Raw genomic sequence first — 21,901 nt, forward strand, 5'->3', positions numbered from 1 at the left:
AGCAAACTGAGCTAAAAACCATGAGCGACAAAACGGCGATAAGAACCGAACTAGGGATTTTGTTCAAAGCAACTTGATGAAACCAGTATTTCAATTCCAACTGATTCGGATTGAAATTTGGTCTCATAAGGTTTGCTTACCTGCTCTCTCATGGCGCTGATCACCTCCTCATCCTGAGGCCTGTTGTAGCTTGCGTTTTTTTTCAGATCTTGTTTAAGAGTCTGCAGCTCACAGGACATGACCCTCTCCACCTCCACTGCCTGAAAACAGTACGCAGCGCTCACTGTAGGTCAAAGTAGTTTAGAATGTGTTGTACTACTCTATTGTTTCCCTTCTCTGGAATTCTAGCGTTGAAATCTGGCGAGAGAGTCATTCTTTTTGGTGTCCAAAATTTTAAAAAAATAAACATGAATGTATACATATATTTTCAAACTTTTTCCTGCTCCTTGGCTTTTAGGTTCTTGCATTCTAAAACACAATAGAGGCCCCATGCTGTTCCTTGATGTTTAAGTTCATTACTGCAAGTAACACGTGGACTTTCCCGCTGCAGCAACAAAAGAACAATACCTCCATGTTTATTTAAAAAAAAGTGCTTGGTAAATGTCTAAAGATGGATGAATGAGCTGTGGTGAGGAGAAAAAAAAAAACGTTACAGAGCCACAAATAGAAAAACACAGGGAAGAATATGACATAAGCGATATGAACAAATATGAAATAAACACGACAACCCTTTGGCCTCCCTTCAGCACTTTCCTCAAATCCGGGACCCGTTGTTTACATTACTCGGGAGTTTGCGCGCGTGCGGTAAAATAGAGCACAAAATGAACAAAAGCAAAACCTAGCCTCTTGCAGATGCACAATGAGGACGAGAAGCCCGATTCCTGGAGATGCCTTAATTAACGGCCGGGCTCATCAACGCGGACCCGTCTCACAATAGAGGCGGCGACCCGCTGAGATCAGCCAGAGACGCAAATGGAAGCGGAACGCTCCATTTGTGCAAAACACAAAGACTGAGATGATATCCCCTCAAATGGCCCCCCAGCCCCAGGCCATCCCAAGTCTACAAGAGGCGCTACAGTTTAGGGCAGATGACATGCCACGCTACAGCCAAGTCCCTCGGGGAGTGCATAAAAAGGATGGCTTTCCCTCGGGATGATGGGCTCTTTGGATCCATCAAAAAAAAAAAGCAAATGAAAGAGTTAGACCACTCCAACATATGTAGTTTATGTTCTATGACGCTTGGTTGCAAAGAGATTACTGTCCTCGACTTTTTCTCTTTGTATTGTACAAGAGAAATCCAAAGCTCAGGATTTGTCTCCAACAACAACATGCAGAATTGGAGTCGAAGAGTCACAGTTTTACACACTCCAGGTTTGTCGACTTATCATCATGATGCATTCTAAGCTCACTGATTCCAAGCAACACAGTCACGTCGACCCTGGGGAAAGGAAAACCCGCGTAAAATGTATGCCCATTGAAATGCATTGGGAATAAATAAATATGAACATAAAACATGCTTTTTTTTCTCTTTTCTTTTCTTGTACACCCCCAAAATCTAAAAAAATAAAATAAAAAAAACGCTGATAAAAATTTATTTTGTCGTTTCTACGAAAAATGTGAGGGAAAGTCCCAGAATGAGCAGAATCAGAATCATATCTGCACATTCGGAAACACAAAATATGAACTAAGTTGACCTTGACATGGAGCAGAAAGAGGAGCAAACAATCACGATTCACACCATTTGCTACTGTGACTGAATTATATCTATTAATTTGGGGGTTGTGAATATAAATTGTATGACCATTTTAATGATTTGTGGAAAACGAGAAAAATAAAATTCTCTTCTCCTGCCTCGCCACAGTACGTGGTTAAAAATACAGACCGTGTCATTTGTGAATTTTAGGCTGTGGGCCCCTACAAAATGGACAGCATGCCGCAAATGGGCCCCAGGCCGTATTTTGGACACCACTGTCCTTATTTTACTGTCCATTGGCTTCTTATGTGTGTGTGTGTATATGCAGGACTTGACAATGATAAGAAAATGTCCTGCCAAATTAACAATCAAGTGTTCTAGAAACTGCTGCATTGTATACTTACGCAATACTAAAGTTAATCATTGATCGGAATAATATAAAAACAAATGGTCATTCTGTTAACCAACAAAGACAGTACAAACTTCAAATGAAACATAGCTGAGATTAGACTGCACTAGTCAAGTCTGCCAATATTATGTGAAGCAAACAAAAAAATATTTTCATCTTGTCATTCAGCAATTGTTTGTCTCAGGCTTATTCGTCAATCTTGGTTGCGATGTATGCACTTTGCGAACCCGAGGACCTAACCTTTAATTAATAAATCACTTTCGCGATGGAGATAACTCACTTGCCAGAGGTAAAACAATGAAGAGAAAAAAGTGAGCAAAACTGCGGGTAAACTCTCCCTCATATCTTAGCCGCATACTTCTCAACACTTGAGCGACTATCTAAACAGTCACCGGTGCACTACGTGACATTGTTTTCATACAAACATTTCCTCAACAGTATAGCAAAGCTTTTCCTGTTCACATCTGTTATGCTGCTCCCTCTACGTAAGCAACACCAATCCACTCAAGTGGTCCCAACACAGAACAAAAATCCCCTCCTCTAAACAAAACAGAAAGTTCGGGAAATGCACGTTTGGCAGACGATTCCTCCATTGTAACTGCTGTCATGCCAATATATTTTATACTGTTGAGTCGCCTGAAAACTGTTGCGACCTCAACCCATATGCTCACTTGTGGAAAAGCTTTGGCGTCGACTACCGAACACAAATTTCCTACCTGCTCGATTTGTGCCGTTGATATTAAATTGCCGTGCCTAACTGTACACACAAAAGTACTACAGTATACACGTGTACTCACGAAACGCTCAGCAGAAGTACCCAACACCAGGTCAGGTGAAGAGATGTCATTAGACATTAGGATTCCTCCTCACACTTTCTCTAACTTTTACAACATAGCCGAAGCCAAAGAAAACAGTTTCTCCACTTCCTTTGCCTTCAACAGCCTAGGTTTTTATCTAAATTGGCTTTTTCCTGCACTTCAAGGGGATCTCGTCTCCACAGTAAGCCCTCGGATGGCAAGACATCACATTCATATTCTGTTTTAAAAAAAAAAAAAAAAAAATTCTGTGGACCTTGACACATGGGAGGGTAGTGTCGTTTTGGATTCATTTTTAACTGAGCAGGGGCGAAATGGCTGCTCCTTTTCTCCGGCACAAGAAACGTGTCTTTACACATAAATGTGGTGCACAATAATCTTTACATCCAGGGAAATGTACTTTTGACACAATTTGACACTTCCTTCTTAGGATCACAAAGTCCAAACAGTGAATTGGTGATAAGAAGTCTTTAAATGTGTCACCGCTTTAATTTTCCTCACAGTAAATACTGCTTCCTTAGCTTCAAACTATTAATGTTTGACTGACCACAAATGATGATGAATCAGCGCTATACCGCCACGGCTACTTTTCCATTAGGTCATATGATTATATGAGAAACAAAGATAGCTCAAGACTAACACGTGTACTAAAAGGAGTTACAGTATGATACTGTGAAATAAAGTCTTGCAAAACACACATAAACTGTATATTATGCACAACTTAAGGACTGCAATTATAATTTTACATGTCGGTCTTTATATTTTCAACTGTGCATTTGGTCTGTAAAGTATCATAAATAACAAGAATTTTCTGGTTTCTCTTCCCATTACTTCCAGTCATAATTTTATCAGTGTTTGTTTTTGGTGTAATTTGTAAAGGTTTGAAAAACACAAAACATGACTACCATACATTATAGCACCAAGTGTGGCTTCACCTTGTGAGTTCAAGTACTTTGGGATATTATCCTCAATTTCTCAGTAAAAAAATGGACCAATCATGATGTAAGAATTTAGCTTGTCCATCTCAGAAATTTTTGCACTGATCTGAATGAAGTAATATAAACACAATAAGACATTCTAGGCCATAATAATGAAACAATCATTATCAAGAATTCTTTAAATATCAAATCAAATCCAAGCATATCTTTAAAAAAAAATTCTTTACAAGAATATGTTCTATGCAGGACCGCTAGTCGAAACACATCATTGTGATTAATATTGCGTTTGTGGAATATAAATTAAAAATCCACCCATTTTTGTACATCTCACGGGGGTAGCCATTTTGCCACTTTCTGTCGACTGAAGATGACATCACAGTTGCTCAGGGCTCAGGTGACAACCAATCATTGCTCAACTTCAGAAAACAGGTGCGCCATGATTGGTCGTCTCCCTGAGCAACTGTGATGTCATCTTCAGTCGACAGAAAGTGACAAAATGGCCATCCCCTGAGCTAGCTAAAACAGGTGGATTTTGCTTCTTAAAAAGGGGAAGACAACCCAAACATATTTATTTTTTCGAGAATATGTTTTATGCAGGCCCACTAGTTGAAACAAGGCAATATGATTAATCACAGCGCACAACAACGTATCCAGGTAGCATTATTCTTGTAAATACAGCATTGGCATTAAAAGAGTCACCCTGTATCCCACTAAAATAAATTAACCTGTCTCTGCGGTTTAAATAAAAACACACATTACTTAGTTTACAGTGTGAGAGCACCAAAACCGAGGCTGTGTGCGTGGCCTTGTTTATTAGGCTGATAACCGAGAGGCTTATAAAGAACACAGTGTCAATGTGTGAGGTGGACTGGGTCAGTGTTTTTCTTATCTACTTTGGAGCTTGAGTCTGATGTTACTTGATCACCTTGAGGGCCTTTCATACAGACATAAGTCAATTGTTCTCACACACAGACTGACCTGTGTGCGTGTGTGTGTGTGTGTGGGTGTGTGGTGGTGCTGGTGGGGGGGTTGACTCACAGTATTGAGCTTCTCCTTCAGTCGCTGTGTGTTCTCACTGTAATCCATCTGAGCTCGTGTCTTGTCCCTCTCCGCTTGGCACAGGGCCTGAGTGAGCTGCTGCACCTCAGCACTCAATTCCCTGGCATCCCTCTCCAGGTAGCCCACCTGACTCTCCCACTGAGACTGGCAGTTTTCCAGCTTTAAGCGTAGCTCATGATTGCTCTGTTCCAGCTCCTGAGGTGGGGGGGGGGGGGGGGGGTCGCAAACACCACATGAATCATAAACAAGTCAACTCTTTTTAAATACAAGAAATTAAATAGCAAGTCTTGATTCAAGGGATTTTGCACTTCAGAAGCCGCACTGGTGTCCGCAATCAATTTTTTTTTAATGATACACTCACATTTTAAAGACGTAGTACTTGGATTCAATTTTAACTAGCTAAAAAGTACACAGACCATCATGTCTATTCTTGAGCAAATTTGAGCATATGAATGCCAACTATCTTTCAAGAGTTCGGAGGACAGATTGTTGTTGAGGTTGCAATAAAATGTTCCTCATTTTTAATTAATTTTGCCCCTCGCGAGTATTTCAAATAAGGCAACCAAACACTTCTCATAACCGCACTAATACACATTTCGCCACCTACGTATTATTCGATACCAGGTATATTAAAGGAAAAACAACCGCGAAATCACATTAACTGGAGTAACACTGACGCTTTACACAGAAAGCTAGTTTAAGAGCACTTTACTTGTATTTCTAAAAAACACAAGAGACAGACCTCGTCTTTGACTTTAAAAAGTCTTACCTCTAGCTTGTCTGCGTAGTTCTCATGTAGTTTGTCGCTCTGCTCTTTGAGTTGACGGTTTTCCAGGAGCAACGCGTTCCCCAGCTGGGCAGCCAAAATAACCTCTTCCTCCTTTTGTTTCAACGCGGCCACAAGCTGACCGGGGTCTTGGTAATCGACTATTTCCTCCTCGCCGTAGTCAATGAAGAAGTCCTCCTTCGGGCCCATTTGCTTGGCCGAAATACCCCACTTGTATGGATTCATGACTCCTTATCGCTCACTCCAATGTAGTGTATGCGAACGCAGCACATAGTGTACTCCATTACACCTGATTGTGCGGTACTTATGTGGGGGCGGGAGGGTGGTGTGGGGGGGGGGGGCGCCACTGTCATCTGCAGCTGTCTTTGCGCAGGGCGTCTGCTTTTATTACCTGGCAACGGTTAGCGTCCTTTCCAGCTTCCCAATATAATAATTAAATCAACAAGCTCCACTTTGAATAATAACACTTTATTAGTTGCATCCTAAAAGTAATAATCATAATACAATGACCGAATAATATAGGATAGCACGTGTATAATAATAATAATAATAATAATAATAATAATAATATAATGAGAAGAAGTAGAAGAAGGTTAGTCAATTAAAATAAATGTGTCTTATTTCCTTACTGTCTCGGTCCATCTACTAAACAAGTAGTCAAGCCTCTCCCCTCATGATCAAGGCTGCCAAGTGGAGGAGAGCGTCTACTTGCATTGTTAGGCTTGATGCCAAGGGTCAGAGGTCGGCCCCCAGAGCATTTGATTGAGACGGGGGCAATCAGAGGAAGAAAAGGCAGCGCATCCTGACGCATGGCACTGCTTTGTTGTCTCTGGGAGTAAAGCATCAGCATATGGCGATGTGGTCCCAGGAGGGAGCGAGCAAACACACACTGACACACACACGCAAAGTGCATTATGGCTCCTAATGCTACCCATTGTCTTAGCTGCGTCTGATGCGTATAAATTGTGTTTTCTGGTGGAGAGTATCTTTCCATCCTGTTAATACATTTTCTGTAATTATGAGTACAGTATAATACTGTACTGCATTGGATGTACAGTACTTCTTCCTGTCAGTTCACTCTCCGGGCAGCAGGTGGCAATGTGCAACCAATTTGTTATTAATTTTCTGAAAATGAGGAAGTGAGGGAAGTAAATGTCAGTACTCAAAACATGCGTCAACGCTTGCACGTGAATGACTCAGTTCTCAAATTGAAACAGTGTCAGTAAAAAATGGAGAGGACAGTCCGGATTATTTCTGCAATTAAAGCGTTAGGGTAAGTAATATTTAACCGCAGTTGTGTTATCTGAGCAGTCCCGTAACTCCCCATTGGTCATAATCGTGCATCGAGTAGTCAGTCCAAAGGCACAACACAAGCTTGGTTGAATGTGTTTCATGTTTCATGATATTCTAGTGATTAGTGAATAAAGTTTATACTTCTCTCATTATTCACTGCGCAGGTACCAGGGTGATCTGTGTTTGTCGAGATGTACATGTGATGAACTTCCATGCCCACTGTTAAACTGGCTTGTTTCCCAGCTGAAGTGTCTGTGCCCGGAGCTTCAAGGACAAGGTAGAAAGTACAATACAATGAAACACTCATTTCTACCCACTCTTTAATGCACTAGTCAGCAGTTGTGACCTCGATTTCAAACAGTGGCGTACTAGGCCCAATTGTTAAAAAAAAAAAAACACAAAAAAAAACAGGCAGAGGTTTCATTCCTAAAATGTTGAACGTTACTGTAAGCCACAGAAACATTCTGCATAATTTGAACATTCACCCTGCCCTTAAATATCATGAAATAAAAATAAAAAAACTTTAATGATTAAATTAAAATCTGTTGCACTTAAAAGGTGAATAAAATTGTACGAAAACAAACATCTAAAACATTTAATGCAAATCTATTCAACGCTAAAAGTTGAATGCAACTGCACTGTACTTAAATGTATGGAGCTGGATATATAAAAAAGCCGCTGTATCATGCCTAGTTCAAACATTTAAGTCATTGATCCTTCCACGTACCACTAGAGAGAGCTCAACTGCTACTGGTGGCAAAACTTAATGGTACTCTTTGAGAACTACTGATGTACTGTAACGAATAACAGTTGCAGTTGATTTAATCTTGATATTGACCAGTTTATTTCACTCTTTCACAGTTATGTTGACCTCTTATTAAAGGTTAAGTATTATGTTAAAATAAAATGACCTAATTTCATTTTAACCGGGTCATTATTCTCAAGTTTGACAAAAGAAAGGGAAAAAAAACAATATAGAAATGGACATCAATCAATATGAAACACTTATATCATGATATACTTTTCAGTCATATCGCCCAGCCCTAGTCAACTCCCAAATGTGCTCAGTCAAAATGTTGTTTGCTTACTTTAGACTCAGGTGGGAGAGGTAGCGTCTTGCTAGTGAGAGAGCTAAGAAATATCCTGTCCGACTTAAAGTCTCCTCTCACCGGGCTGACCTCAGAGATTCTGGAGCCGTCCATCCTCTACAGAATCACTGGTGAGAAACAATAAGAAGTGGCTTTTGGCAGTACACGCGAGTTTTTAAAGATATCCCGCCCCAAAAGCCTGACTTGATGTCAGAAACCTCTCAAATGTTGGTTGAAACCCTGCAGAGTTCCTTGTGTCAGAATTGCAAGCAGCGCACATAATCAAGTATCAAGAGCTGCATTCTGAAGATAAACCCGACAGAGAAGAGGCAGCAAAAGAGCAAAGAATGGAGGAAATGACAGCATTTTGTCAACAACGTGAAGGAAATGATACAAACTATAACCCAAGGACGGCTGAGATGCAGGCCGAGTGGATATTACTGCTTCACGCTCTTAACATGGATTCATCCTCTCAATATCCTGATGTGCTGCATGAGGTGAGCTGCTTTGCGGAGGAGAGGCTTTACATGAGCCATTACAGACTGCCAAGATATGTCATAGTTAGTTTATGTACAATGCAGGTGGAGTCGAGGATTGCTCGTCTTCCAGGTGAAGCCATGACAAAGCCTCTGCTACACGCCGTCCTCAATACAGAGCAGTGGGTATGCTGTTCGTACATTCTGCAGTTGAGGAACACTTGACTCCAGTAACTATTTCTCTGTCGTTTAATTTTTATTTCACTTTTTACTTAATGTATTTATTCCTTAGAGGCAGCTGGAAAAGATCAATCGAGTTCTGTCCGACGACTATGGCTGTCGGCAGCAAATGATGGTGAAACGCTTTCAGGTTTCACTTGAGTCATTTGCATGGGGAGAAAAACAAAAGGTAGGAATGTCCAAGCACAATTTAAAAAAAAAAAAATGACATGACTAGGGCAATGGATTACAGTCAAGCATGAAATTATGATTCACAGAATGTTAAAATTCATTCCATACTCTATAATTATTGCTGTGTTTTTATAAAGTATTCCCTATAAAGTAAATTAAACTCGTTCAATCAAGGCTGTGTTAGCGAATGTTTATCTCTTGTTTAATTGAACATTAAATAGGAAGTCAACCCCCAAATTTTCTTTACTATAAAATGTTCTTTGTGGCTCCACTAGTCTAAACACGGCATTCTGATTAATATTGTGTTTGTGGAATATGAGTTCAGCAGCACAATCCACCTGTTTTTAGCCATTTCAGGGGGCAGCCATTTTGTTTGCTGTTGACTGAAAATGACATCACAGTTGCTCAGGTAGCTACCAATCACAGCTCACCTGTTTTGTGAAGCTCCCCATCCTCCAAATGGCCAATTTTGGCCTGGTAAAGTGTTCACAGTTAATTGTCACCTGCCACTGGTTTTAAATTGGTCTCACTGTGCATTGTCACCCATGACACTAATTAGGAGCAGTACGATAGAGAATAGATGGAAGGATGAATGGATTCGGACAGCTTGCCCCGAGACACACAAAGAAATCCAAGACCTGTGTAAATAACAATAATGAATCTTTCTATCAGATGACAGTATCTCTTTTTCATACGCAGGAGCGTAGTGAAGCAGTCGCCTCAGTCCCTCCCCTTGCAACCATCGCAGTTTCATCCAGAGTGTCCCTCCCGCTTCTACTGGCTAGCAGAGAGGATCAATCCTGCATTGAGCCAATCAAAGCTGGAGCCAGTACAAATGTCTACAAGGTAAAAGAGTAAACTGCTATGAAGTCTGCTTTTTAATTGTAAATGAAACTTCATGGGTAGATAATTATTCTCTGGTGACTAGAAAATGATGGGCCATGTACCGGACAGAGGAGGACGGCCAGGAGAAATGGAGGCACCTATGCCCGCCTGGGCAGAGCGAAGATCAGGACATGGTGGCGGACGCCATCAGTGGCATAAAAATCCAAATAAAAAGAAGAAGGGGAAAAGGGATTAGCAGGCACTCCCTTTAGCTTTGCTGACATTTTTTTTTCAGGGGAAAAAAGATCACATTAAATAAGAAGTAATTATTTATAGTTAATTCTAAGTTATATGCATTTGTACTGTATTGTATTGTCTATTTTTTTAAACCAGGCTGTTATTTCCTGTAGTGTGCAAATATATGACCCAATATGCTTTGTAATCTTTTTTGGGTGGGGTGGAGTATAAATGGGAATGATAATTGATTTTGTATACATTATATTTTCACTAACGCAGATTAAAGATGAATCAGAATTTTGACGTTTGTCATGTAATTCATCAATGGTTATCATATTTACAAATGTGTATTTAGCTTGTTGAATTAATACGTTACAATAAAAAAGGTATGTACTGTACACGAGTTCCTTAGCAAAACCTGGAAAAATTAATAATAAAATAATAGTGACGAAACTAACCGCGTTTTCTATCAAACCGGAAGTTACCCGTGAGATAAATGATGTAACACTGAAAGTTCCGGAACGGCTAAAGGTCGCTAGATAAAAGCGTTAGCTGAAAACGGCCGCGTAGTTATACCTGAGCTCTTCAACATAAAATTCATTGTAAAGAAGAAGAAGTTGTGTATTTTGACATCATGCCGAGAGGAAGCAGAAGCCGAACATCGAGGATGCCTTCTCCATCAAGGTAACGTTTAAATGTTCTGGTTATGAATTGTTAAGGAACGTGACCACAGTTGCGTCAAATGCTAACGCTTGTCCTTCTCGCGCTGGACTCTGGCGGCGAAGGAAAATTCTAACACGAAGTGGTTCAATTTCAATTAGAAGTTGTACGTTTATAGTTGTGTAAATGTTACTGCTGGGTGGGATTTGGTGCGCTTGGTCGTATTGAAACAACTGTTTCATCAAGGTCATGCTGTTGACCAGACCACGTTACCAAATTGTGACGCTGCTAAATAATGGTCCATAAAATAAGCCTTTCCATTTAACTTTTTTTTCCTCTCTACTAGTAAAGTTTCTCTACAAGAAAATCAAATTCGTAGTGGGGATCTAGGTTATATTGCATAAGCTGTCTAATATGATTAAAGACGTCATTGGGTAACCGTGCGGTACTTCATTAGTGTATACCTCACATTGTTTGAACAGAATAAAACAAAATTTTAACTAGATCTGCTAAAAAGCTGAGCACGTCCTTTAAAGTGACCCAGTTGAGTTGTTTGGTATACATTGCTCCGTATTTGTTCTGCATTTTCATTTGTATCACCAAGTCAGTTGTTTCTACAGAAAACAAGTCTTGGTGCCATTAGTCGACCTTTTCTGTCTCTCTTCACAGCCGAGCGCCGCCACCGCCGCCCCCTCCTTCTCACGCACCTGTACCAATGCATGCACCTCCGGCCGCTGTCGCTGCTCCAGCGGCAGCACCCAGGCAGCCTGGTATGTTTGCCCAGATGGCGACAACCGCTGCCGGGGTGGCTGTGGGTTCTGCGGTCGGGCACACTCTCGGCCATGCGATGACAGGAGCCTTCAGTGGGGGTAGCTCGGAGCCTGCACGGCCCGATGTCACATACCAGGTTAATAAACAACACTTTACCCATTCATAGATTAACTAAAGGTCAGAGTGTGATTCTTGAACTTAAGTGCTGAAATCTTAAGTTTTGTCTTTACTTGTTTATGATAGTCAAGGGATTTTCCAAATTGTCAAAATACCCATAGTATAAATCACATTAACTCAGATAAATGCTCTTGATTGGTTGTAATCGTCTGCTTTGTATGTGTTAGGAGTCCCACCAAGCCCAGCCATACCAACACACATACCAGCAGCAGAATACCCAGCAGCAAGCCTGTTCCTATGAGCTCAAACAGTTCATAGACTGCGCTCAATCGCAAAGCGATCTTAAACTCTGTGAGGGCTTCAGCGAGGTGCTCAAACAGTGCAAGTTCGCTAATGGTAAGTGTGGAAGCACAGCATGAGATTGCAAAAGCATTGGCACCTCTGAGCTTCTGTCAGATGCACCACAGCGATAGAAAGCCAAAACTGATCATGCCACACAGAATTCCCCAAAAATGCAGAATTGTAACAAATATGTGTATTGCCAGCATAACCCTTTAATTGGTAATTACACTCACATGCGTCAATTAACAAGTGCTGACAATTTAGAAATTACTCTTGCAAGCTTGTTATAAATTTGGGAAAAGGTGACTCAACCGTAGCGTTGTGTGTCTGTGTACCACATTGAGCATTGTCCCCAAAAAAAATATCAGAGGATTTGAAAAGCAAAGATGTGGAAACATGTATCTCAAGGCTACAAGTCAGAGATCAGAAAGTGCTTGTCTTACCGTGTGCAACATGACGAATTTCACAGCCCATGGTACTCTAGCCAACCACCCTGCATATGGACGGAAGAGAAAAATTGAAGAGCGAGAAAGTAGAAGAACTAAACGGGAATAGTGAAAAAATTTGTAGGTGCTACTATTTTCCTGGGAACAGTGGGGCATTATCTGACAGAAGCACAAGGGCTCCAAATGTATTTGGCCATGATTATACGACAAAATATTTTGAAAGGTTGTTGCATACAGCCTGCATTTACCTCATGGCTGCATGATGTAGTCATCTGATGTAATATGTTGACATTTACGTGCGCGAGAGATGGAGGAGGGTGTACGTGTTGCTTCATATAGATTTTGTCAGTTAATCATTTAAAAAAACGTTTTTTTCATCCAACAGGGCTGTCTTGAATTACGTCCACAAACCTTGAAGGGGAGGAGAACTCAGAACTCACTATTGCCGGACATTGCGAACTAATTAACGACACCTGACAAATGTAATTTTATTTAACAGTTTATCATCTTCAGACAACATCAGTCCATTCAATCGTGAGATTGCAGAAGAGCTTGTAGTCACATGTCGATAATGCATATATATATTGCTGTTTTGAGTTTGTTGTGGTTGCATTTCATTATTCACAGTGCTAGAAATTCCTCTATTCTAGAACAATAGCACTTGCAAAAACTTGCTGCTTGAAATAAAAACATTAAAGCATTTGGATCATGAAGACGAAAAACAAGATTCCCGCGTTTTGTCTGTCATAATTTATGGGAGTATACTAAAACAGGATGCATGCAATGTCACTTGAGACAAACCCACTGTGCATACTAACGGGAAATGTCCTGCATTTTGATGTCACAAAGGCACAGCTTTTTAGTAGACCCAAAAAAGGTCTGGACAAACATACTCTGCACAATCAAGCTCAATGCAACCTGTCAACTGGCATTTGAGCCACACGTGTGGGCAAACTGCTCCCATTATGTCATAATCTTCATATTTGACATTCAAGGCACCCTGTACTGAGACTGTTCTTTTTTTAGGCTTCACATTACAGCTGTAAATGATATGATTACAATAAGCAGTATGACAAATTCCAGTTTTGTCACTTTTGACTTCTTTCTGTGACCTTTAATTGTAACTTTTTTTTTTTTAACAAGGGTACTGTACTGACAATTATGCCAGTGATGTGATGTCTATAAAAAGAACACCTGCACCAGGCTCTTGGTGTCATGAATCTGTAAAATATAAAGAAAATTTCAGGCTATCAATGCATTCTGGAGTTACATGTGCTTCCCACCTTCCAAGGAAACCTGGTCTCAGCCACAAGTCCTCTAATAGAATCACCATAAAACAAGACAAGAGTTGCCAAGAAAAAAAAATGTCACACTTTAGGAATACAATGTGTCTACTGCAAAGCAGAACTTGAACAACTATGGTAAACATCATTAGCTACCGGTAATTATAGCCTACCACCACTAGCTGAATGAATTGTACCAGCATGGTGGTCAAGGCCAAACACAGCTGCCGGTACACTTTCAATCGCTTTACTCGAACAAACGGTAAGTAACATAATCCACACGAGCACATTCATACACTAGCTACGCTGCTTGATTGACTGACGAGTCACTTGTCATGCAAACTGGCTAATGGGTTAGCCAGTTAACACCCAGCTAACTCTACACTAACATATTACTCTCAAGTCAACAGGCAAGGCTCCACATTCAAAGTCACGAATACTACAACCCCAAGAGGACAAAATCCTACCTGCAACTCATATGCATATTTTATTATTGCTACCATGCATATAATTACAATACTTACAAATAAATTGTTTTCTACTTTGTGAATTTTTATCTCGGGTGTATTGTGACCCACATGATCTGAAATGTTGCTTCCATGAGAGTCATGTAGTACAGCCTATGAAGTTTAATATAAAGTCATTTTTACATGGGTCTATTAAGTTGTGCAGTTGTCATTTGAAGCAAGTACAGTGGTCTGAAGTCATGTATAGTTATGTAAAAAAAAAAAAAAAAAGACGTGCAGATTGTATTGAAGTCTTAAGACTTTACTGTAGTACAGTAGTTTACATTTGAAGTAACGCAAGACGGTTGACAAGGTTATTTCAGGAGCTCTGATTTTTAAGCAGATACTAAGAAAGAGTGGTCGCTTTGGAAGCGACAGTTTATTTTTGGTGTCTGACATCGGAGCTCCTGTCATGGCAGCGACTACGCAAAGCTGTGGAAAGCGTCGCCGTCCACCGTTGTTCGCCCTGTGCCTCGCAATGATGGATAACCTTTAATAGGAGGGACTCGGCGAGACGGAACGCGGTGAGTGGACCGTCCTAACTCCTTTCTAGTTCCTTTCACTCCAATTTGTCCAAGCGGGTATCGTTTAAAACGGACGCGTTATCGTTCGAACCTCGCACCAAGCCTGTCATTTTAACCATCCAGCTAACATTTTTAGCTATTAAGTTAGAAAAGTGCGAACACACTGCAAAATTAACAACTACCTCCTCATTTTTTTTGTTTTGTCCAATTGCTATCGTCTGTATTGCATGCATGAATATAAAATAGTTTCTTCGGTTAAATAGTTTAGTATGCGAAACCTTACAACTTAACTGTTTGTTTTTTTTGTTTGTTTGTGAAACGTCACCCTCACCCTCAACATTTCTCTGCTGTTTGACCGCTGTTACTTTGCTATGTCTGTTTAATTCATGGATTGGCCATATCCTGTTTTGTTATGTAATGTGCTCTTTTGTTGTTGATGAGCTCAAGTGAAATAATTACCATAGCCCACGAAAAACTCAGATCAGCTGTACTAGAAATAGAATTTAGGGTTAGGTTCCAAAGGTTCAAAAGCATTTGTGTATCACAAAACACCCTTTTAAAGAAATACTCTATACTGTGGGATTATGTGATGACCTTTCACACTTCTCTCTAGTTTCTCTGTAGCGTGGATGCATAGAGCATAGCTGTTGTTTCGATCACTCCATCATGACCAAAGAGGAGGAAATCCCCGACTGGGTGGGCGCCCAGGAGTTCTATGACAAGTATGAGCCCAAAGAGATACTGGGAAGGTAGGTTCAAAAAGTATCTGACATACTGAAAGCAATTTAATTGGAGATGATTGTGTTTCAGAATGCCCTTTCGTCGTTTTAAGTAAATCTACTGAGACGGCCGCCCCACCACATCTGTCTCGATGGTGTTCTATACATCGCTTGAGGCATGTGAGCAGAGAATGAAAGCTCTAATTGTCATTTCCCTCCATGCCCCCTTACATAAGGAACATTTGTTGGTGTGGTCGTGGTCGTGCGTGTTTTGTTTCTGTGTCCAAAGAGGCTTTATGGATTGGGGCTTACATAACGTCACTGTTTTTCATTCATTTGGAATGAGGGAAATAATCATTTCAAAAATCGACAAATGCCCCAAAATTGGATGGAAAAAAATATATTCACAAACACTGCAAATCATTTTCAGTTTGTGCTTTATTTTCCATGCATCATTCATCCATTGACCTTCTTTCTAATGCGCTGTATAGTTTATACATAATACAGAGTAGTGATTCAGTAGCTAGGATTGGCTGGCAAACAGGTTGCCTGTAATTTCTTTCGAACATTTCTGGTGACGGCATATTGATTGGACGTGCGGGGTGTTTTTGTCCTCAGGGGAGTGAGCAGCGTGGTGCGCCGCTGCGTGGACAAACGTACGTCCCAGGAGTACGCCGTGAAGATCATCGACATCACCCCTTCGGACAAGATGACCCCGCAAGAGATCGAGGAGATCAGGGACTCTACGATGAAGGAGATTGATATCCTCAAGAAAGTCTACGGACGGGAGAATATTAGTAAGTCCATTTTGAATACACCTAAATTGTACTCCACCCTCGTTTTTTTTTTATTTTTTATTTTTTATTTTTTTTTTGGGGCGTTGTTGGACGACCAAACTACTCTCAGTGGTCAATTATTACAAATGTTGTCACTTGCTATCGCGACTATCAACGGCAATTGCGTTAATTGTTTGACGTATCTTTTATTTGACACATTTCCCTGCAGTACAGCTCAAAGATTGCTACGAGTCCAACGTATTCTTCTTCCTGGTTTTCGACCTGTAAGTAAAGACAAGCAAGAAACCTGCACTTCGAACCTTATTCGACACTGTTCATTTACTTCCAAGAATGTTAAATCTATTCTCCTTTCACGACTTGTCTCCTTCATCCCAGGATGAGAAAGGGTGAACTTTTTGACTACCTCACCGAGAAAGTGACTCTGAGTGAGAAGGAAACAAGGTCGCTGAGCAAATTTGGACTTTTTCAAAAAACAGTCTACTGTCATACCTCGACCACAACAAGCCTGACCGAGTTCTTCATGTGTCGGTTATAGGAACATCATGCGCGCTCTGATGGATGTGGTTCACTTTCTCCACGAGCACAGCATAGTCCACCGAGATCTCAAGCCTGAAAACATCCTTTTGGATGACCAGATGCACATCAAACTCACAGACTTTGGTTTCGCCGTGCAAATCCAATCGGGACAGAAGCTTAAAGGTTAGAGCTCAACTCATAAACACGATCAGGGCGTCCCGCCAGGGGAAACGTATCTTCGCCATAGTCGTCTGTCCTTCACAGCTGCGGAGATATGTTGGTGATCTATTAGGATATCGTTATAAAGCGCAGACCGACACCAAAACATGAAGACAGCAGATGTTTTAATTGAGCATGTTTGCACTCTCTTAAAAAAGAAATGTAACAACTTTTCCAAATGTCCCAGCAGCTGTTTGAAATCAGAGTTCAATCTGGTCGCACGTCATTAAGTTACAAAGGTTGGGACGCAACAAGATACTCAAGTCTATCTGTCACAGAGCAAATAGGTCAAATAGTGATTTGCCGCCACATTAAATAGTTACAAATTGAATAAATAGCTTGTTTAGGTGACATGGTTGAACCTGAACAATCAGTGAATCAATTAAAGGGAAAGATCATGGACAGAAGTAGGGTAATGGCGCCACTATTTATGTTGTTATGACAGAAGATGAAGCAAACATGTCACTTTACTCCGCTGTCATCATAATCCTGCCCATAGCTAAATATTTGCATTGAAATAAGAATTATTTACACAATATGTGGGGATTGATATGTTGTATATATAAAATCCTAATTCTTAGCTTGCCAACAGTTTCTCACAGTGTATGCAATTTTAAAGGGAATCGGAAATAAATGCTAGTGTAGAGTAAGCCCTTGTCCATAAGTGCCCATCCATTTGAGGACATTTTTAAGATATCAGAATTGTTATTGTTATTGCTAGAATTAATTACATAATTAAGCACCTTAAACACTGATTTGACACCATGTAAAGAGACATCTGTTGCTTGAAAGCGGAAGTCAACCCAAACATATTTTTCTCAAGATTATGTTCCCAGCAGGCCCACTAGTTGAAACACGGCATTCTGATTGATTTTGCGTTTGTGGAATATAAATTAAGCAGCAAAATGCACTTGTTTTTAGCCATCTCTGGGGGGCGGCCATTTTGTCTTCTGTCGACTGAAAATGAAATCACAGCTGCTCACGACGACCAATCACGGTTTTCTGAATCTGAGCCGCGATTGGTCGGTGTGAACAGTTGTGATGTCATTTTCAGTCGACAGAAAGCAAAATGGCCGCCCCCAGAGATGGCTAAAAACAAGTGGATTAACACTTATTCCACAAACGCAATATTTATCAGAATGCCCTGTTTCAACTAGGGGGTTTGCATAGAACATATTCTTGAAAAAAAAAAAAAAAAAAAAGCGTTTTCTGCTAAAACGTTTGTCTTTCCTGCAGAGGTGTGTGGGACTCCTGTGTATCTTGCTCCCGAGATCATCCAGTGCTCTATGGACTCTGGCCACGATGGATACGAAACGGCTGTAGACATGTGAGACTCCCATTACAAAAATTCAAAACAGCAAAAATCATGATATAAAATGCATTTATTGATATTTCTGATGGGCTTGTGGACCTAAACGCCCTTGCTCTACTGCTCTACATCCCTTCCAAGAAGTCTAATTTACTCGCTCATGTAAGTGATACGAAAGCGCCTGCTATTCTAAATGCCTTCTGCTGTGGTGCTTGCACTCTTTGCAGATGGAGTGCGGGTGTCATCATGTACACACTGCTGGCTGGCTCCCCACCCTTCTGGCACAGGAAACAGATGCTAATGCTGCGTATGATATTAGCGGGAGATTACGGTTTCTCATCCCCTGAATGGGACGACCGCTCTGACACGGTCAAAGATTTGGTCAGAGACTTTATTCCCGTTCTCTAATCGGTTTACCTCATTTGTTCCATATAAATTGCCGTACGGTAAAATATACACTCATTTTGACGTTTTGTCAGATCTCTCGGATGCTCGTGGTGGACCCGAGGCAGCGTTACACAGCCGTGGACGTGCTGAACCATCCGTTCTTCTCCCAGTATGTGGTCGACGAAGTCCGACAACTGAGCCCGTACAGAAAATTCAAGGTGAGCTCTAAAGCGCTTTTGTGGCAAAGCTACATTAGATTCTTAAAGAAGGTAGTCAACCCCAAAAAATCTTTACAAGAATATATTCTCTGCAACTTCACTCTAAACAAGTCCAAACAAGGCATTTTGATTAATATTGTGTTTGTGGAATATGAGTTGAGCAGTAAATTTCAACTCGTGGGCCTGCATAGAACATATTCTGGAAAAAAAAATATGTTTGGGTTGGCTTCCGCTTTAAATAAATAAATATATGGGTGCTGGAGCAAAACAAATGCAGAAAACCAGTACCTTAAAGAATGCTACTTTTCCCATCAGGTCATCTGCATCACCGTGCTCGCCACCATGCGCATCTACTGCAACTACCGCAGAGTCAAACCCGTCACCAAGGAGGTGATGAAAAGTGACCCGTACGCGGTCAAGCCCATTCGCAAGCTCATTGACGCGTGCGCCTTCAAGATCTACGGCCACTGGGTCAAGAAGGGCCAGACGCAGAACAGAGCGGCACTTTTCGAGAACACTCCCAAGGCCATCCTGTTGTCGTTAGCGGCAGAGGCGGATGAGCCAGTTCAACACCTCTGATAATAAACGGCTGGTCCTGACGCCGACAAGCCCCCTCCAAAAAAAACAAAAAACGAGAGATTTGTAATACTTTATGAAAAAATCTAAAATTTCTAACTAGCTCGCATGTGCAAATGAAGGGAAACAAAAACGATTTTGCTTCATCACATTAAAATAGAATTGACTTTTAAAATGCTGATTTTTTTTTTTTGTCCACACACAAACATTATTTATCAAGCAACTCACTGCTGTTTCGGACAAATTACCTTTTGTATTTAAAACAGCACCATCTGCTGGATCTGGATTGATTAGACACTGCACCACGCCCATCGTTAAAAAAAGTTTTAACTGTGCATCTTTATAAAAAATTGAGCCAGCCGTCATCACTTGTAATATGTGGATTTCATAACAGATGCCAGAATATAATTTTGCTACCTAATATGTGATTTTTTTTTAATGTATTAGCATTTTAAAAGCGGAAGTGATTAAATATTTCAATAATACACTCAACTTTTAGTTGTCATTGCCTCGTGTTTCATTCAACCAGGGAAATCGCTTAAAGAGGAAGTTGTATGTAGAGCAATTATCAGTTAATCAGGTGATGACACTTTTGAGACTTTTGTGTAACTGAGTTATTACCAAAAATGTTTATTTTCTGACACTTCTACAAGAATAAAGCAATAATCAATACAATTTACACCATGTACGTATTGACACATACTTAAATATAACTGACACGGTGGTACCTTCTGGTGGGTACCTGGTTGAGATGTGACAAACTCAGTACACGCCCCACCTAATGGCTTGAACGTAAATTGTTGACAAACGTCAGTTTTAGAACATGTTTATGGAAATGAAAACCACACAATGTAACAGTCAAGTTACACTTTTGTTTTCGACACTTATTGTTGTACTATTTTGCAAGTAGTCACCCTAATTACTCCTTCAACATCACATAACACACACGCCGTGATGAATTTTTGTGTGTGTTGGCGAGACGCTTCCACTGCATGCTTTGACTTCCGGTTCAAAATGTTTCATCCTGAAAAACAATACGCCCAAAATTTATTTTGTTTGGAGTTGTCCCCCCCCCCAAAAAATGCAAGTACTTACCTGTAATTACTGTACGCAATTCAGTCTTCATTTCAAGGGGTCCCTTGAATCAAGAATGGAAAAGTACTGGCGTGTTGAATTGAACCCTGGTGATAGAGAAGCATCTTGTTAGTCACACAAGAGTTTGCCAATTTGCTGTATGAAAATAGCAGTGGTGTGTATTTATTTTTAAGGTGGGGCCAAAAACTTTTGGGACACCGCTCATATAAGTGGGCATGATAAATTATATGACGGGAGTCAGATATTCCAAGTTTACTACTGCATAACGTGCACATTGTTTGCATTAAGGGTACTAATGTTCATAAGACCATTGATTAAACTGAATATTTAGGAAAAGGAAAACAAGTCACAAGAGTATCAGTGTAGCCTACTCATTTCTATTCTGATGGATGAAGCTGAAGAGAATTCACCCAAAATTTAAAGAAATGAGGCAATATTCTTGCATGGTGTCTGACTGTGTCCAACACAGAGCTGGAACAGAATTCAGCCATGCTATCTTCAAGTTTGTCTGTCATTAACAATAATGACACATTTTCGTCTGAATCTTATTGTTGATATTAACTGCCTATTTGTCATTCATTCGGTGCTTTTATATTGGATTCCAATGGATTGTGAACGTGCACCTCATGTTGAGACCCAGAAGCGGAAATGTTGGCCTGGCGTGCTCTTCGGCTCACAAAACAATATTTGCTGATTTTCTGGGGAAAAACGAGAAGATAAGTAAGTAATAGTTAACAGTAAGACGTAATTATTCACAGCAAATGTTTCCTTGTAAAATGAAAATGTAAATCACTGACAGCAGAATGAGCCACCTGGCTGCTCATTCATTGTAAAGTCTGTGTGAAAATTTATTTCGCATGGTGTCTGACTGAATTTACCACTTCAAGTGTAAATCAGAATTCGGCCATGCATTCAAACACGTGTTGTCCGCCAATGCTCCCAGTTACATATATATGTATATACATAGGAAAAAAACGTTCACAAATTTAATGTACAGTATTTACATTGTTGACATTTCATAAAATCATTTTTTCCCAAGTCGATAATAGTTTATTTGCTACAGTATAGCTTTACAAGAACGAGAGGCCCAGTTGAGGCTTGAACTACGTTGCTAACAGGCTAAAGCTAATCCCAAGGCAATTTAGAAGCCACGAGTTAACGTTAATTTTTCTACTGAAATACACCTTCATCTTTCTTTACTCCAGCGCCAACGTAACACAAACCTAAAAAAGGCATCCGATTTTATTGAAGAAAGTCTCTTTCTGTAGTTCTTTCATTGCCGCTTTCGCTTACTTCTCATTCTTAATCTGAGTGGCAGTATGGTGGCAGACCGCCTGATGTGATGTCGGGGATGGATCACTGATATCGGAGCCCTGATTGGTCAG

The 21,901-nt window shown here is 40.5% G+C and overlaps 4 protein-coding genes, 1 long non-coding RNA gene and 2 other non-coding genes across 10 annotated transcripts in view; 3 read left to right on the forward strand and 4 right to left on the reverse strand.

The window, feature by feature from the left end:
- LOC147144487 (BICD family-like cargo adapter 1) overlaps window positions 1-6,021 on the reverse strand; it is a 15,208-nt gene extending 9,187 nt beyond the window's left edge. The window contains exons 1-3 of the mRNA XM_086035009.1: window positions 5,684-6,021; window positions 4,894-5,109; window positions 141-260 (exon numbers count right to left, since the gene is read on the reverse strand). Coding sequence (XP_085891135.1) covers window positions 141-260; window positions 4,894-5,109; window positions 5,684-5,926 — 579 coding nt within the window. The 5' untranslated portion in view covers window positions 5,927-6,021. The remainder of the gene's footprint in view (window positions 1-140; window positions 261-4,893; window positions 5,110-5,683) is intronic.
- Window positions 6,022-6,812: 791 nt separating this feature from the next.
- On the forward strand, window positions 6,813-10,332 carry LOC147144488 (tRNA-splicing ligase complex subunit FAM98B). 2 transcript variants are annotated; one of them, XM_086036683.1, is made up of 8 exons: window positions 6,813-6,974; window positions 7,159-7,274; window positions 8,088-8,213; window positions 8,329-8,579; window positions 8,664-8,744; window positions 8,851-8,967; window positions 9,669-9,815; window positions 9,898-10,332. In XM_086036683.1, exons 1-8 carry the CDS (start codon window positions 6,931-6,933, stop codon window positions 10,048-10,050), a joined length of 1,035 nt encoding a protein of 344 aa, XP_085892809.1. In that variant the 5' UTR covers window positions 6,813-6,930; the 3' UTR covers window positions 10,051-10,332. The 2 variants fall into 2 exon arrangements, with proteins under 2 accessions (XP_085892809.1, XP_085892810.1); XM_086036684.1 differs by having other exon boundaries at window positions 7,159-7,271.
- A 194-nt stretch (window positions 10,333-10,526) lies between these two features.
- Window positions 10,527-13,094, forward strand: chchd2 (coiled-coil-helix-coiled-coil-helix domain containing 2). Its single transcript, XM_086036685.1, has 4 exons — window positions 10,527-10,715; window positions 11,361-11,598; window positions 11,807-11,975; window positions 12,753-13,094. Exons 1-4 carry the CDS (start codon window positions 10,666-10,668, stop codon window positions 12,761-12,763), a joined length of 468 nt encoding a protein of 155 aa, XP_085892811.1. The 5' UTR covers window positions 10,527-10,665; the 3' UTR covers window positions 12,764-13,094.
- A 736-nt stretch (window positions 13,095-13,830) lies between these two features.
- On the forward strand, window positions 13,831-19,913 carry LOC147144490 (phosphorylase b kinase gamma catalytic chain, skeletal muscle/heart isoform-like). Of its 3 annotated transcripts, XM_086035081.1 has the most exons (12): window positions 13,831-13,912; window positions 14,576-14,680; window positions 15,294-15,429; window positions 15,491-15,575; window positions 16,018-16,196; window positions 16,405-16,459; window positions 16,572-16,637; window positions 16,732-16,895; window positions 18,168-18,258; window positions 18,468-18,621; window positions 18,720-18,845; window positions 19,161-19,913. In XM_086035081.1, exons 3-12 carry the CDS (start codon window positions 15,396-15,398, stop codon window positions 19,422-19,424), a joined length of 1,218 nt encoding a protein of 405 aa, XP_085891207.1. In that variant the 5' UTR covers window positions 13,831-13,912; window positions 14,576-14,680; window positions 15,294-15,395; the 3' UTR covers window positions 19,425-19,913. The 3 variants fall into 3 exon arrangements, with proteins under 3 accessions (XP_085891207.1, XP_085891206.1, XP_085891208.1); XM_086035080.1 differs by lacking the exon at window positions 13,831-13,912 and having other exon boundaries at window positions 13,928-14,680; XM_086035082.1 differs by lacking the exons at window positions 13,831-13,912; window positions 15,491-15,575 and having other exon boundaries at window positions 13,932-14,680.
- A 118-nt stretch (window positions 19,914-20,031) lies between these two features.
- Window positions 20,032-21,893, reverse strand: LOC147144491 (uncharacterized). Its single transcript, XR_015087388.1, has 4 exons — window positions 21,740-21,893; window positions 21,140-21,214; window positions 20,517-20,602; window positions 20,032-20,445 (listed from the first exon to the last, which is right to left on the reverse strand). It is a non-coding gene; the product is annotated as an uncharacterized LOC147144491 (long non-coding RNA).
- Window positions 20,886-21,009, reverse strand: LOC147144492 (small nucleolar RNA SNORA15). Its single transcript, XR_015087665.1, has one exon. It is a non-coding gene; the product is annotated as a small nucleolar RNA SNORA15 (small nucleolar RNA).
- Window positions 21,297-21,426, reverse strand: LOC147144493 (small nucleolar RNA SNORA15). The gene has a single exon (XR_015087664.1). It is a non-coding gene; the product is annotated as a small nucleolar RNA SNORA15 (small nucleolar RNA).
- Window positions 21,894-21,901: the final 8 nt, after the last annotated feature.

This window comes from Filicampus tigris, chromosome 7 (genome assembly GCF_054856515.1).
Source record: "Filicampus tigris isolate MCC_2025a chromosome 7, RoL_Ftig_1.0, whole genome shotgun sequence".
Taxonomy (NCBI): Eukaryota; Metazoa; Chordata; class Actinopteri; order Syngnathiformes; family Syngnathidae; genus Filicampus; species Filicampus tigris.